This window comes from Falco cherrug, chromosome 4 (assembly GCF_023634085.1).
Source record: "Falco cherrug isolate bFalChe1 chromosome 4, bFalChe1.pri, whole genome shotgun sequence".
Classification (NCBI taxonomy): Eukaryota; Metazoa; Chordata; class Aves; order Falconiformes; family Falconidae; genus Falco; species Falco cherrug.
This window is the reverse complement of record NC_073700.1, coordinates 102,449,856-102,464,010: the sequence shown is the minus strand read 5'-3', so window position 1 is coordinate 102,464,010 and position 14,155 is coordinate 102,449,856. Positions and strand designations below refer to the sequence as shown.

At 39.2% G+C, this 14,155-nt stretch overlaps 1 protein-coding gene across 8 annotated transcripts in view; it reads left to right on the top strand.

Annotated features, from left to right (window-relative positions):
• Positions 1-14,155, top strand: part of RBMS3 (RNA binding motif single stranded interacting protein 3) — a 719,214-nt gene that overhangs the window by 572,166 nt on the left and 132,893 nt on the right. For all 8 annotated transcript variants that reach the window (XM_055707003.1, XM_055707004.1, XM_055707002.1 and 5 more), the window contains one exon: positions 2,839-2,918. In XM_055707003.1, the coding sequence (XP_055562978.1) occupies positions 2,839-2,918 (80 nt within the window). The remainder of the gene's footprint in view (positions 1-2,838; positions 2,919-14,155) is intronic.

Genomic DNA, 14,155 nt, shown 5'->3' with positions numbered 1-14,155 from the left:
AAGCAAATTCCTATTAACTATGTGAAGCTGATGCTCTCCTTTTTCCAGCAGGAGAGCTGAGTATCTGTCTTTCAATAGGTTTTGAAGCGTCTGAGATCTTTGTCTTTTCTCCAGAATATTATCATCTTCCACATTTTTGTTCTATCAATTATGAAAAAAACCCAGCATCTAAAAAAGGGATTTTAAAGTGTTCTTCTTCCCCCAAGTTTACCTGTGCTTCAATTACATTCTTTTGTAGAAAACCTGTCCCCTGGAGGCTAACTTTTACAATGTAACATTCTTGTTAATGATATTTCTATTAAACCCAGTCTCAACATTTTGAAATATTTCTGTCTCAGATGAGAGAATAAATTCATGACAAAAAGCATATTTTGTCCATCTCCCCGGGTTTCCAAACACATTCTACAATAGAGGAGTGTCATAGCTTTTTGAAGAAAAAATAGGTAGAATTTATTAGTGTGGACCTCTTTTTTTTTTTTTTTTTTTTATTGGGCCTCTTCCCAGGTATCACTCGCTAGTCTTTATGGCTCAAGCAAGTAAGAAATGCCTGAACAGATGTGTGCAGGTAGGTTCGGCTCATGGGCAGGTGCCTGCCATAGACATTGCCACCCAAGTTGTTGACGTTGATCAGAGTTCTAAGTAAATTAAGACTGAGATCTTGTGATGGTGAGTACCAGATGATTTTAATAATATATCCATTGCTCTATACCCCTCATTCTTCCCAGTCAGTCAGCAAGCTAATCATCCAGAATAACACAATTTGAAAGGGTTATTTCTAAAAAACAGGTATTGTGGGCAGGTGTAAATTATAATTCATACTTAGGTAGCCCTGGGACAGATACCATCCTGATAAGTTAGCGGCTGCCTGACCAGCCTTGGTGCATCCAGGAGGAAGGTCTACCCCCCAGGCACACGTTGCAGAAAGCAGACAGGGATTCAGGTAAGGAAGATGAGGGGTAGATGCAGTTGTTACTCAGCAACACATCTGAAGGGAACATGTGTAGATGGCTTTGTCTACTGTGCTGCCTTTTCAAACTGAGTCGATAATGCCAGTGTCAGTTTCAAGCGAAGCGTGTGCCAGATTACAGATAGCTAGCAATGGCATTTGAGAGCCGTTAATTGTGAAACTTGAGAAGAAAATGTGCACATTCTTTTTTCAGAGTGCTATTCAAATGATGGCCTTTTTATCCCAGAACACTGTGGGTTTCACTTTTATTCTCTTCCCACATAAAATGCATGAAGTGCGCTGAGTCTTTTTCGCTTGGCAGCTTATATATTGCATTCTTTGCAGGGACTGCTTTGGCTTGTTAAAGTGTACCCCCATGTATTAAAATGAAATTGTCACTGCTGTGTGGTGCAACATAACATGGTTTGACACCAAGTGCCTGCAGCTACAGAAAACAGACTTTTATTGCATTTATTCTTTCAGAGACAAGAGTCTCTAAAGGCTCAGTGCAGACATCCGCTTAGTTAAATCTGAATGAAGCCGAAGTGAACAATCTAAGTTGCTGTCTTTGTGCTTGTAGAAATGGCCCAGCCCACATGGTATGCAGTGATACAACCTGGAAGGGACAATTTTTAATGATTTTACCTGAAACAAACATGACAAAAGACTTTGACTTGCTCAGAGAATTGATCAGGCAATCAGGATGGTAGGTTTTTGGGTTTTTTTTTCAGTGGTGATGGGGTGGTCCTTTGAACACTGGCAAAATTTTACCCTGGGAGACAATCTGCTGCTCTAAGTAAGCCATTCTTTCCCAAAACGAATTGACAGGAAGGTTGGTGGATAAATTAATTTTGAAAAGATTTAGACTGGTGAGAAGTAAGCAATATTTATGTCCATGGAGTTATTTTGTGGAGAGTACCTGGAGGTAAGCACTGGTGTATGGAAGGAGCACTGAACATGGGTTTTAAACACAATTCTTCTAAGAAAAACAAAAGCATTATTTTTCTTTTTGCTTGCTTATTAGCTTTCCATTTCTCTCTTTCCTCTCTTTGAAATTTCTGTACCCACTCTGCAGCCAACTCAACTGTTCTCTGGACTAGTGTACAGTCAATTTACAAAGACCTGAAAGAACAGTGAATTCCCAGAGGTGGTATAACCATGGTTTGGGATTTGACTAGTAGCTTTGTATTCTTTACCGTTCCTTCAAAAAATATATGTACCAGTTCATTGTTAATGCTTTCATGTCTCAGTGCTGAAGGTTACCTTGAGGTCATATGAGATGAACAGTAAGGTATTTCACCTACCAGTATTACATGTAAATTACTGTCTTTTTTGGCTTTATGTTGTAATAGGCATATAGGCATATATGCATTGTCTGTGGTTTTGCTATACAGTCTGTCTTTGCAGGTTATTTTTTTAACATTGTAATCCTTAATAATGGATGCTTAATCCTCTGTGTTCTTCTCAAAACCCTGGTGGTTTGTTTTTTTCCATGCCATTTGAAGTTATTTTGAGTGCACAAGGCATCTAGACACATGTCCTTTGCCTTTCCAAGCAGCACGTGAGAGCATAAAGAATGTCCTTGTTCAGGGTGATCCCACAGAGCCAAAAGGGGACTGTTCATTGACACTGCTGCAGCTCACACACAGCCGGGAGCGCAGCTGCAGGCTTTGAGGGTGGCAGGTCCTTCTCACAAGCCACACCATACTGTAATGAGCTCAAACAGTTTCTCTGCAGAAATCGGCGAGAACGGCTTTGAAGTTTTCTCTGAGCATCTGTGCTTGTCCTTTTTTCAATGCTTTTGCTTTTTGTTTTTGCTGACTGAGCACTTCCATAACAGTCTAGTAACACATTTTGCCTCTACCCCCATCCCACTCTCTTCTCTTTTCCAGAATGGAGTCTACAGAAAAATGTGAAGTAGTAATTCAACATTTTAATGGCAAATATCTGAAAACCCCACCCGGTCTACCAGGTAAGTGTAGCCATCATTATGAAACTTAAAATTCACTGAAGAGTTTAGAATACAGAAATGCTAGAATTTATGGTGAGAGTGGCTTATATTATTGGCCTTGCTAAGAGGGCATACGACTTTCCTGGTTGAAGCCTATCCTTTTATGACCCGTAGCAACTTCTTCCTTGCCCAGGTTGTATGATTCAAGCATTTATGCCTGACAGCAGTAAGTTTAAGGACATGTAAAAATCATGGTATCTTACTGTGTTTTTTTCTATTTAAATACACATATTGTGTGGTTTTTTTTTTTTTAAATCAGAGCAAAGACCATGTAAGTAAATGCTGGTGCTTTTCTAACAAACTGGGAATATGACTAGATCAGCAACTGCATTACGGGTGATAAAATAGTCAGGATTTCAGGTTGTAGTAACTTTGTATTCTTCACAGTTACTAGTTACTGTTACTACGAGTATTAACAGCAGTATCTGTTAGGGCATTTCAAATATGAGGTGATTTTATACCATTTGTACTTGCCATAACTTAATGAAACCCTGCAATTTTCTGAAGATACCTGTAGAATACATTCATTGGCGTGTCTGTGCCATATCAAAAGCTAAGTTCTAGACAGTATCTTTTAAAATCTTCAGCTGTCACCTATGTGGCCATCAGCTGTGCAAAGTTTAGTGATCAGTTGCCTGATTCTTAGTGCTTGATAAGACCTCTCCAGCCCACAAATCTGCCAGGATTTCTCCCTCAGATTATCTGAAGAGCTGTGTTCAATGAGCAGGAAGTCCTTGCAAGAATTGCATCCTAAGTTATCTCTTTTTTCTTTTTCTTTTTAACTTCCATTAAACTATTCCATTTTCTGGTTACTTTCATTGAATTCCTTCTTATTCATTGCCTGGTTCTTTATGGAGAAGATGCACTAAATACTCTTAATTAAAAGAGGGCCATCTGCGCAGCTATTGTATACAGTAATTGAATGCTGCAAGGTACATACAAATTTTAGTCAGATCACCTTCCTGAAAGAGTATATAACTTTTGGTACAAGCTGCCAGACTCCATTTTATGGAATTTATTTTTCAAAAGTAGTCACTGACAATTTTTCTCAACACCAACTAATGAAGTACACCACCAACTTTGTGAAGTACAGCAGACACAGGCTGCATAGAACAACGGGCAAAGCAACATAAGCAGACACCTTAAACTTTTGGCATGCCTTTCTGTACGCGTACATTGAGCCCCAGAAGTAATCTGTTTAATATCATAGCAACACCCAATGGAAAGACTGTGAATAGCAAGGAATGGGTAGTGCCGCTTTATCATTATAACCTCGTGTGCTCCATGGTCACATTCTTGGTTGTCTCAGACAGGACCCATCATTTGAGACAGAAATAAAGCAGAATATTCTTACAGTGCATGCTTCAGACAAAAAAGACTACACTGTAAAGAATGAAAGCTAGAAGTTTAAAATATTTTTTAATTATTATTTTATTTTTAATTAGTCAGGAAAATCCTGGATTTTCAACATGAAAAATGTGGGACATCAGAACAAGAGTCTTGATAAGATAGCATGATTACCTATTGTTCCAAGAGATACACTGAAATTGGATTTTAATGGTTATAACTTTTTCTGCTTTCTCAATTAAAGGACATGAATCAGCTCTTACTTTCTTGAAGATGTCCATGTGGGAAAATTGTCTGTGTTTCTCTTATGGTTGTTGTGATCAGACGGCATTTAGTTGCAAGAATGAGCTGGGAAGTGACTAGTTTAGAGTTTTCATTTACCTGAGTACCATTCAGATGCAGATAAAGCATAATGCAGCTAGGGGCAAAGCCACTGAACCAGTAACTGAACTCAACTATGCACTAGGTATCTTAAAATCCCATTTTGCCCTCCATTTTTGGAGGACAGAGTTTGTAGTTCCAAACACAGATAATTAGAAATTATCGTATGGTATTTGACCACATAAAAGAGAGTATTTCTGCCTCGTTATTAGAGTAGGGCACTCTTCAAATCCATATTTGAAATATTTTTTTTGTATTCATTCCTCTTTTTCTTAAGAAGCCAGAAGGCAAACATGATCACTTGAGCAGCTGGGTCAGTTCAAGTGATACTGGCTACTCATACTCATTTACCTTTGATCTAGTGCAAAAAAACCATGCAGTCCTAGTTTATTCTTCTTGACGTAGATTCCTGTTAGAGCTTCTACTCAGTGTATACATCAGTGCTATGAACATGTATTTAAGCCTCTCAGCAAAGGTGGAAGCATCTTGTTTTATGCTCTTCTTGGAAGCTGCTTATCTTCCTGCATGGAGAAGAAAGGAAAACCAAGTCTCCTAGTGTACTTGGAAAATCACAATCAGAGTCTGAAAATCATCCTTCCATCATGTTAGTAATTGACATAGAAAGAAAAACATCTCTAGTTATTGCTGTAACCTCTTTATGGATTTCCATTAAAAATGAGGAACCAGAGAATATTAGTGGAAGTATGCAATGCTGTCTGTTATTAACCTCTACTGCTCAAAGACATGGTCTTACTGTGAGAGGAAATTAATCAATCCTTTTAGGGTTAAATTAAATTGATTTAGGGTTTTCAGCTGGATTTCTTTCAGGCGTAGCAGTGAACTGGGAGGGTTTTACATTTTTGTCCACACCTCCTCTCACCCAAGCTCTGATGTTCTGGTTCAGGCTTGCCAGCTAATAGAAAGTTGCATGAGGCCCATCAAGAAAGAAATCAACCTGGCTGCAGGCTGTTCTGTACTACCCTGGCTCCCGAGGCGGTGGGATTATGGACCAGGCAAACCGTTCTGGCAGCTAGTTTCCATCCATGCTGTTTTTCCCAGTGGTGTTCCCTGAGATGTGTTATGTGTGTGAGAATACCATGTCAGGAGGATAAAATGTTCACATCTTGTGGGGAGGTTGTGCCTGGTTACCAAGTCACAATGGAAGAAGGACTGGAGCAGGTAGCTTTCACATGCTGCCGAACAGCTCATCAGAAAGGCTGGGCAGTCATGGCTCTGGCTTTCCCAACGAATAAAACCGTGGACCATGACTTAAGTTACATCCTCCCAAACAGTTACCTCAGACAGTAATTTTGAATACAGATCTCTTTCCCAACTAGTGTTTCCTTGGAAAATGAGATGTAAATTTCATGGAATGGTTTTTTTTTTTTGTTGGAAATGAGATAGAAATTACAGGACAGTCGCTAGTATTCCTGGACATGCGAGCCCAGCCAGGAGTCACATATCTAAGCTGACACAGGCCAGCAATATGGCAGGAAAGATTAAAGCAGTGTTACATCTGCAAGGAAAGGAGTGCACACAGGGCGCTCTGGAGGTTACGTATTCTGTATGCTCCCAAGGCAAAAATATATCATTCCTTGATTGACTTTCTAACTTCAACTACTGTCTGTTGTCTCTTAAAAATTGCAGAGCTGAGCACTTGCAGCTCCACACCACTGCTTCAATCCAGTGACAATGTAAAGGTTATTTTCTGGCACTTGAAACACGTCACTGGTCAGATGTGTAATGCCTAGGTAAATTTAGCAGTATTGTGTCTGTTAGTGAACTATTCTCATTAAGGGTGCTTCTTAGTCCAACGCCTTGGCTTCGTTCCATTCCAAAGCAAATTGCTGCACTGTCCTGCTTGCTCAACTAGTAAGCATTTCATGATGTTCGGTCTTAGATATGCAGTACAAAATAGTTGGTTGTCCCATAAATAATTAGTTAATATCTTTGCATTTCTTCCAGACTGAGAAAGTACAGTTGTCTCCAGAAATCTACAAACTCTCAGTGCTTGGCAGATTCCATGTGAACTTCATAAATATTCTGAGTAGCTTTGAGTGATTATTTTTTAGTGGGTTTTTTTGTGTTTCTTTTTGTTTTCCCTTTATTAGCACTGCTTTTCTGAGATAAATAGATCAGGACCTACTGGGTATATTCTCTTCCCATAGGGAGTGCAGCCCCACATGAACTTAATTGTACAGACCCTGTATTGCCACTCTAAAAGAGAAGTCAGCAAATGAATGCATCAGACTGCAGCGCTGTATGCCTCCATCAAGATGTGAAGGGCACTACTAATGATGAAGGTAGTAAGGTAGCTCGCCCTCAGTTTTTCAGTGCTGCATCTGTTTTTTCTTGGTGAATAGCATACTTCATATGAAAACCTGCTAATCTATCACATTTTGCAATTACTGAATTCAAGTAAAAATTCCTAGCTTTTCTGTCAGTAACAAATTGATTTATCTTTGGATGGGCAGGCTTAGGGTACAGTCTTTGCATAGAGTTTTTGTTCATCTCCCAGTATCCTTGAATGTCTTTAAGAAACTTCATTTTCTCTTTTTGAATAAATGCAAAGACTTAACGAGTTCTTACTTTTCTCTCTGGAATGTCACAGGAACATGCTTCATTTGCAGTAATTATCCCCTGTTGATACGTTCCTTATGCTCCCTCACAGCATATTCTAGTCATTATAGTACTTTCTAAATTTCATTTGCTTTGTAAATACTTTTGGTTGTCGGAGGATATTGGTCAATTCCCATCTCAAGGAAAATTTTACAAAAATGAGACTCATGAGTGCTCCAATGCATGGTCAAGAATCTTGATCTTTTGTAGAAGCTCTGTGTGGCTTTCATCGCTAATTTTAATGCCAGGTTAAAAATACATGACAAAAAGAAAGAAGAGGGAAGTACTGTTCTTGTGTAGGTTAAGAAACCCACAAATAACAAGTGACTGTGGCATTTTGGGACTGACTTTTGCTAGAGCAGGAACTCTTAACAGAAAGATATTCTCTGCAACAATACAGATGTATTTGCAAATACCTCGTATCTTACTCTTCTGCCTATTGGTCATTATTGGTCATGCATTTTTCTCTTGAAAAGGTCCCAAGCACTGTATTTTTTACAAAGTCATTTGACCAGAATGAATGGCTATTTTCTGCCTCTATCCTTACTTTAAATATTTCTCTTGTTATCTGTTAGATTCTCCGATTCTCCAACCAGAGAGTAAATTCAAATACTTAATCTGTGCTTCAGAGAAGTAGACTTAAAACATGGCATAATATATTTAGAGCAACATGTTTTCTAGGACATTATGGCTAAAATGGTCATGAGAAAACAGTATTCCAGTTGAGACTTAACTGTGCAATGGGTAGTAGCAACATTTTCTGCTATTTTTCTTTTCCTCTTAGTGGATGAACAAATGGTATCTGGTCATCAGTGATGCTGTAAATTGTTTTTCTGAATGAATAAACTTAAAATGTTTTGTTTGATAACTTTTTAGCCCCTTCCTCTTAGTTTGGTGGTTTATCTTTTTATTTATTTGTCTCATCATTTATATGCATAAATCACTGGAAAACTCTTTCAAAATTAGATTCTTGGGGAGTTTACCTCACTTTATGAAGGTAAGTAATACATTACCATAAATATCCATGTCTTTTTATCTCATTCTCTGTGTATATGTATATGTATTTGACATTTTAAACAAGACAAAACAGCAGCCAAAAGTAGAAGCTAGGCATTTGGTTTTACTTAGCTTAAAACATTTGTTGAGTGCTACAGAGAACTGAAATAGAATAAAGGGCATTCTGCTAGGTTTGGTACTGGTAATACTCAGTGGAGCTACTATAAGAAGGGGTTTATCTTCTACATATTGTTATCCTGAGAAATTATCTTTATTCAAAAAACCCAAATTCCCTCACTTGTATCTTCAGTTCCTTTAACATATAAGATGTTAATGTTATCTGAATCTTTTATGTTGTCTACCTTCTAAGAATTCAGTTTTGTAAATATTTCCATTGTTATCTGCTGACTGCAGTATATAAATCCTTCCCTAACATATCGGAAAATATGATCCATGTAAAGACCTTTGTAAAAAATAACTGTTTAACAAAATTTCTATTTCTTTATCTTGTTTCCAATTCTTGGCTGTCATTTTTCATGGAATTGCTGTTATCTTTCGCATTCTGTGCTCCGTGAATGCACATGCTCAGCTCATTCTTAGCAGAAATTTACATCTCAAACCCTCTAAACATCCTTTTAACTTCTGTCAGTTCTCAGTCTTCATCTTTGACAGACAAAATCTTTAATTCCATCTGTTATTGCCCTACTTGAATCCTGATGGTGACCATGAAGCCACTGTAACTCCTCCTGCTTTGGACCCCAGGTGCTTCCCACATCCTCAGCAATGTGCAGGTGGCAGTCTCCAGCTCGGGTTTCTCTGACAAACTGCTCAGTGCAGAATAGGCTCTGCGGACCTATAGCCTGGGTCATGTGGGATGTTGAGAGCTGCCGCAGTGGTATGCGTGGCTGGCAGAAGAGAGTCTCCCTAGGGAGATAGAGTTTCATTTTTCGGACATCACATAATGGTTAAGATCACACAGACTTTGCAGGAGACAGTCATAAAGATGGACTTTCTAACCAAGAAACTACAAAAAGGGTACTGATTTAGCAGAAAATACAAGATGTTTTGCTTAGAAAGCAGTTCCCTGGGTAGGTCTCTGTGGTTTTGTTTTGTGGCTCGTGCAGGGTTCTGTGGGGTGGCCAGCCTCATCAGTGCTTCACGTTCTGCTCTCCCTTTTAGAGCCATGGCTGTCACACAGCACCAGCAGAGGCTCATGGCTTTGCTCTCCTTCTGGGACTCGGCCAAATAGCGCTTATAGTTAATCCAGCCTATACCGACCCTTCAGCAATAGATCTTCAATAGGTTGTGACTTCAAGTGAAATAAAGTGTTTCTTGGACTGTCTCTTTCCTCTCAAAGACAGCTTTTAGAAGTCAGACGATATTTGTGTTGCTTCACAGCATTCTTGAGAATTTCAAATGTGAAGTGTGTCATCTTGTATCGCTGAACAAGACGGGTTGCCTTTAGCTCCTTTTTTCATTTCTCCAGACTTGTTTCTGTAACCTTCAGTTGTCCTTGCTGTGTTGACATTTGTGTAGATGCTTCTGGTTTCATAGCACACGTTTCCATGTGATTTCTTGGATTTTGAAGACTGTGTACTCTTTAAAGGCAAGGGATAATTTAATTTAAAAAAAAAAATCTCCTATCTACACAAGACTTTATATATTTCCACGTAGCTCAGGCAAAGACTTCCTTTGGTTAGAAGGATACAAACTTAGATGTTTACCCAGTAGACCCCAGTAGCTGGTATACACTTATTTCTTGGAGGAACATGACTTGAGCTAATTTGTATTTCAGATATTAGGTGTCTGTCAGTGCTAAATCACATAGTCTGGGCTCGTCAGGGAATTTGTGTGATAGAAGGCAAAATGCTGACATTGTCTAAGGCCTGTTTTTCCAGAAATACATAAAAATGTTGGTGATGGGGGCAGTCTCAAAGATCTGATGTGCTATGTATTTATGTCTTTATTTTATTCAGTTTGTACTGGTCTGTAAGTTCCTAGGAAAAGAACCATATAATTTTGTTTTTTAAATAACCACATTAAGAAATACTGACTTTTCTAATCCAGCTGCATAATTAATGAAAAATTCATAGCAGGGTTTTTTTTTATTATTACTTTGTAACTAGAAGTAATAAAAAATGTATAAGATCAGTTTGTTTGTGATTTTGCAGTAATTCAGGTCATGGTAAATAAAACAGCATTACTGCAGTTTGGATTAAGATCTTTCACTTGGTTTATAAGATTGAAGTTAGAGAACAATATGGCATATAAATGAGGAAAGATCATTCCTTGGTTTTTTTGGTTGCAGTATCACCTGTCATATCTTTCCTAAGGTTTCCAGAAGTCTGCAGCATAAATGGTGAATTGTGTTCTTTTCTCATTTGTAGTATCTACTGGTAATGAACCGTGTCACAGTTTATCTAAACTAATTTTAATATATACATTTTCTTCTTTTAACTCAAAGTGCATTTTTGCTGTGAAGAATAACTATGTAAATCTTCTAATTCAGCAAATCCTTTCCCTTTATATGCAACGGCAGATATATTTGCTTATGAACAAAGGGTCTCTTTTGTATGTTACTGCTGCATAACCAGCACAGCTGAGAGTGTGTGCACTGAATTCTGTCGTGCCTCCTCATACATCAGCAGGAGAAATGTCGACAAGTTTCTGGTCCAGGGACAGTGTTGTTCCTTGGATGCACTTGTAAAATCCAAGACGAAACAGACAAGTTGTGCAGGTGTTATGGCAGGCAAAATTTATGAGCCAGAAAGATTCACAGCTTGAATTTCAGATTGTTTAGGTCTAAAGGGCTGGCAGTTTAAAACAAACAAATAAAAACATGCAAATCAGAGCATGAAACAATGTGGAACATTGTAAAGTCATTTGTACATGATTCAGATTTCAGGGAGGAATTCTCCTTTTGCATCAACTGTGGCCAGCAGTGGCACGACTCCTGTTTCTTCCTCTCCTGCATTACTTTATTTGTCCCTTCAGGACAGTTTACATGATGGAGTGTATCTGCTTTGCAGGCCCTACTGCTGCAGTGTAGTGTTGTCACACCTGAGCCAGCCAGTTTAAAACTCATTTAAAAAGCTAACTTGAGCAAGGGTATCAATCTAGCTGAGCACAGACTAGCCACTTGAGCTGATAGTGTGTTGCGCTCAATAATATCCAGCAAGTGGTTTACATTTATTTTTTTTAACTGAGGAAAATTATGTCCCTTTCAGCCCTTTCATAGAATACTCTTCTTTCCTCCTCCTTCCTCTCTCCCTCACACTTTTCCACTTGCTTTCACGTTAGATTTTTTTAAATTCAAAGTATAGGGAAGTCAGAACTTTCAGTCTGAACCTTTGTCCTGTAAATGCCAGCTAGCCTGGAAAGAAAAGTTTTATTGAAGCTTAGCAATGTACAAATAGATATTTTTTGACACAGTCTTTTGGGCATCCATATTTCAGCCAGAAGTGGAAGCCTCTGGGACTAGACTTTTGAGTTGTCCCAATAAAATTGGAACATGGATTTTCCACATGTTTTGGAACAGCACTGTAAATCGGTGAGCGTCCAGGTGATATGTGCCCAGTCTGTGCTCCCTGCAGGGCTCAATGGGGACACGGTGGCTGCTGCCTTCAAGCACGCTTGGCTAGCAGACAGCCTCACGAGGCTCTCAGGTGGGTTTGCTTCGTCAGGGCTGGTATGGAGGGGGTTCTCCAAAATGCATTTTTACTGGCAGAGCTTGTGAAGAATTAGGTGGCTTGGAAGGGTGGATATGTATCCAGACTTCTGAGTGCTTTTGTGAACAGAAGTCAGCCTGCAGGTGCTTGATGTATCCTTAAGTGTTTTGGGAGTAATTTGGTGCTGATGCCTTTAGGAAGGACTGTGTAGGGGAAAAGGGAGGGTAGTGACAGGGAAGGCACATATAAAAAGAAAGGAGTACATGGGGCCGGTCCTCCCTTCCTGGTCATACCTTTCTGCCACTTTCCCTCCCTCCCTCCCTCCCAAAGGAAACCTTCCTCTGCCACTAGAGAAGCATTGAGGACTCTTCTGCAGGGCTCCCCCCCGAGAGTGTCAAGTGGCATAGGTGTCTGAAGTAGCATGTGAAGATTTTTCCCTTTGTGATTCATCCAAACAAAGTAAGATGAGTGGTGTCACAACAGCAGTTTCCATACATTTTGAATACCAGGAGCCTCTTGTGTAATTGAAGTGTGTCCCTCCCCCTTCTACTCCTCAAATGGTACTGCACAACAGAGAAAAGCAATTCATCCTAAAAGCACTGGGAAAGCAGGAGGCTAACATTTTATTTGATTTATTATTTTTTTTTGTGTCACAACAACAGTGTCCTTATGCTGGTCAGCAGTCCTTAGCAGCTGTAAAAGCCCCATTTCTTGGCCATTTCTAATAGTCTTTCTTGTTTGAATCAAGATCATAGAAGGGTTTTTCCCAGGTTCAATCACAGGAACTTGAAAGAGGGGCAAAACAGCCTGCATTTTACTGGGACTGCCTTAGCGTCTCTGTGTCTGCAGTTTACCTTCTACGATGTAAGAGACATCAAGAGGGAGGGGAAAGGTGCTGGATGTCTGATTCTGCATTTATCCTTTTTGTTAAAGCTCATTAAACCAGCATTGTATATGTAGCTTTTCCCCCACTGCTTTGTATATAATTGTTTAGTATATAGTATTTCCAGAATTGCTGTTGTTCAGCAAAGAAAAAGAAACCAAAAAATAAGAGAGAAGGGGGGAAAGGAGTAATTTAACTTTTTGATTGCACAGATATGGTATGAGAAAATACTTCTCAAAGGCCAAGATTTACAAGAGTTACTTCACATACAACTTTTCTAATTCAAAAAATGCAGATTTTAACCACAAAAGAAACCCCCAACCTAACAAAAGATGTACCAATTGTCATGGTGTCTCTTCAGTTACAGTATTCCTTTACTGAATACAATCAACATCTTTCTAAATTAGATTACTGGTTACACTGTGAATTCACTGATTCTGAGCCTTTTTGCCCTCTAGCTTTTCCCTTTCCCTTTCCCCTTCTTTTTCCCTTTTCCTTCTAATTCCTTTCTTCCTTTCTTCTTTTCCCCTCCTTCTTTCCCCGCACCTTTCAGTAAATATCATAACTTTGTGATCAAGTGTAAAGTTTTATAGTTTAGAGCTAACACTGTAAGGTTTTGAGGTATGTATTCAAATTAAGAAAATATGACCCAGCAGCCTACTACCTGTATTCTTATCTGGATTTCCCCTTCCAGGCTCACCCACTGTAACAGCACCATGAGGGAGCACTTGCCCTCCAAAGCTCACTCCTTCAAAAAAATCTTCATCAGCCGAGTTTTACATTACATTACATTTACAGTGTAACGAAAGCCTCAGCATTTGGAATTTTCAAAAGAAGCCTGGTAACATATGGGTAAATACATTGTGACAGTCTGTCTTTCACTGATGGCAGGATTTCATCTCTAATGTATCCTGTTTCAGACTAGCCCCGAGGGTGGCTCTGATAGAAACTGGGGAAAAGTGAGCTGGATTCTCTAAAAGCAGAGAGTGTTCTCCCAGCGTGTGAGCAGCAACACCAAGAAACTTGCCTTTGCTGTGGGAGGCTGTGGTTCCAGCAGGCGTGGTGTGTGGTGGATGCAAGTTTAGGCTGAGCAGTTTTCCTTTTCTATATGAGTTATCTGTGTTCCAGCGTACCACATATAATGTGAGAAAGACTAAACACGGGTTTTTTGTGATCGAGGTGTTGGTAGGCAGTGTTTCGTTTATGTATACATTTAACTATATGTTTTGCCTGCCTGTATTTTCAACCAAATATGGTCCTTCTGTGCATCTCATGACCCAGGTTGCTGCTTTTAGCCTTGTGTA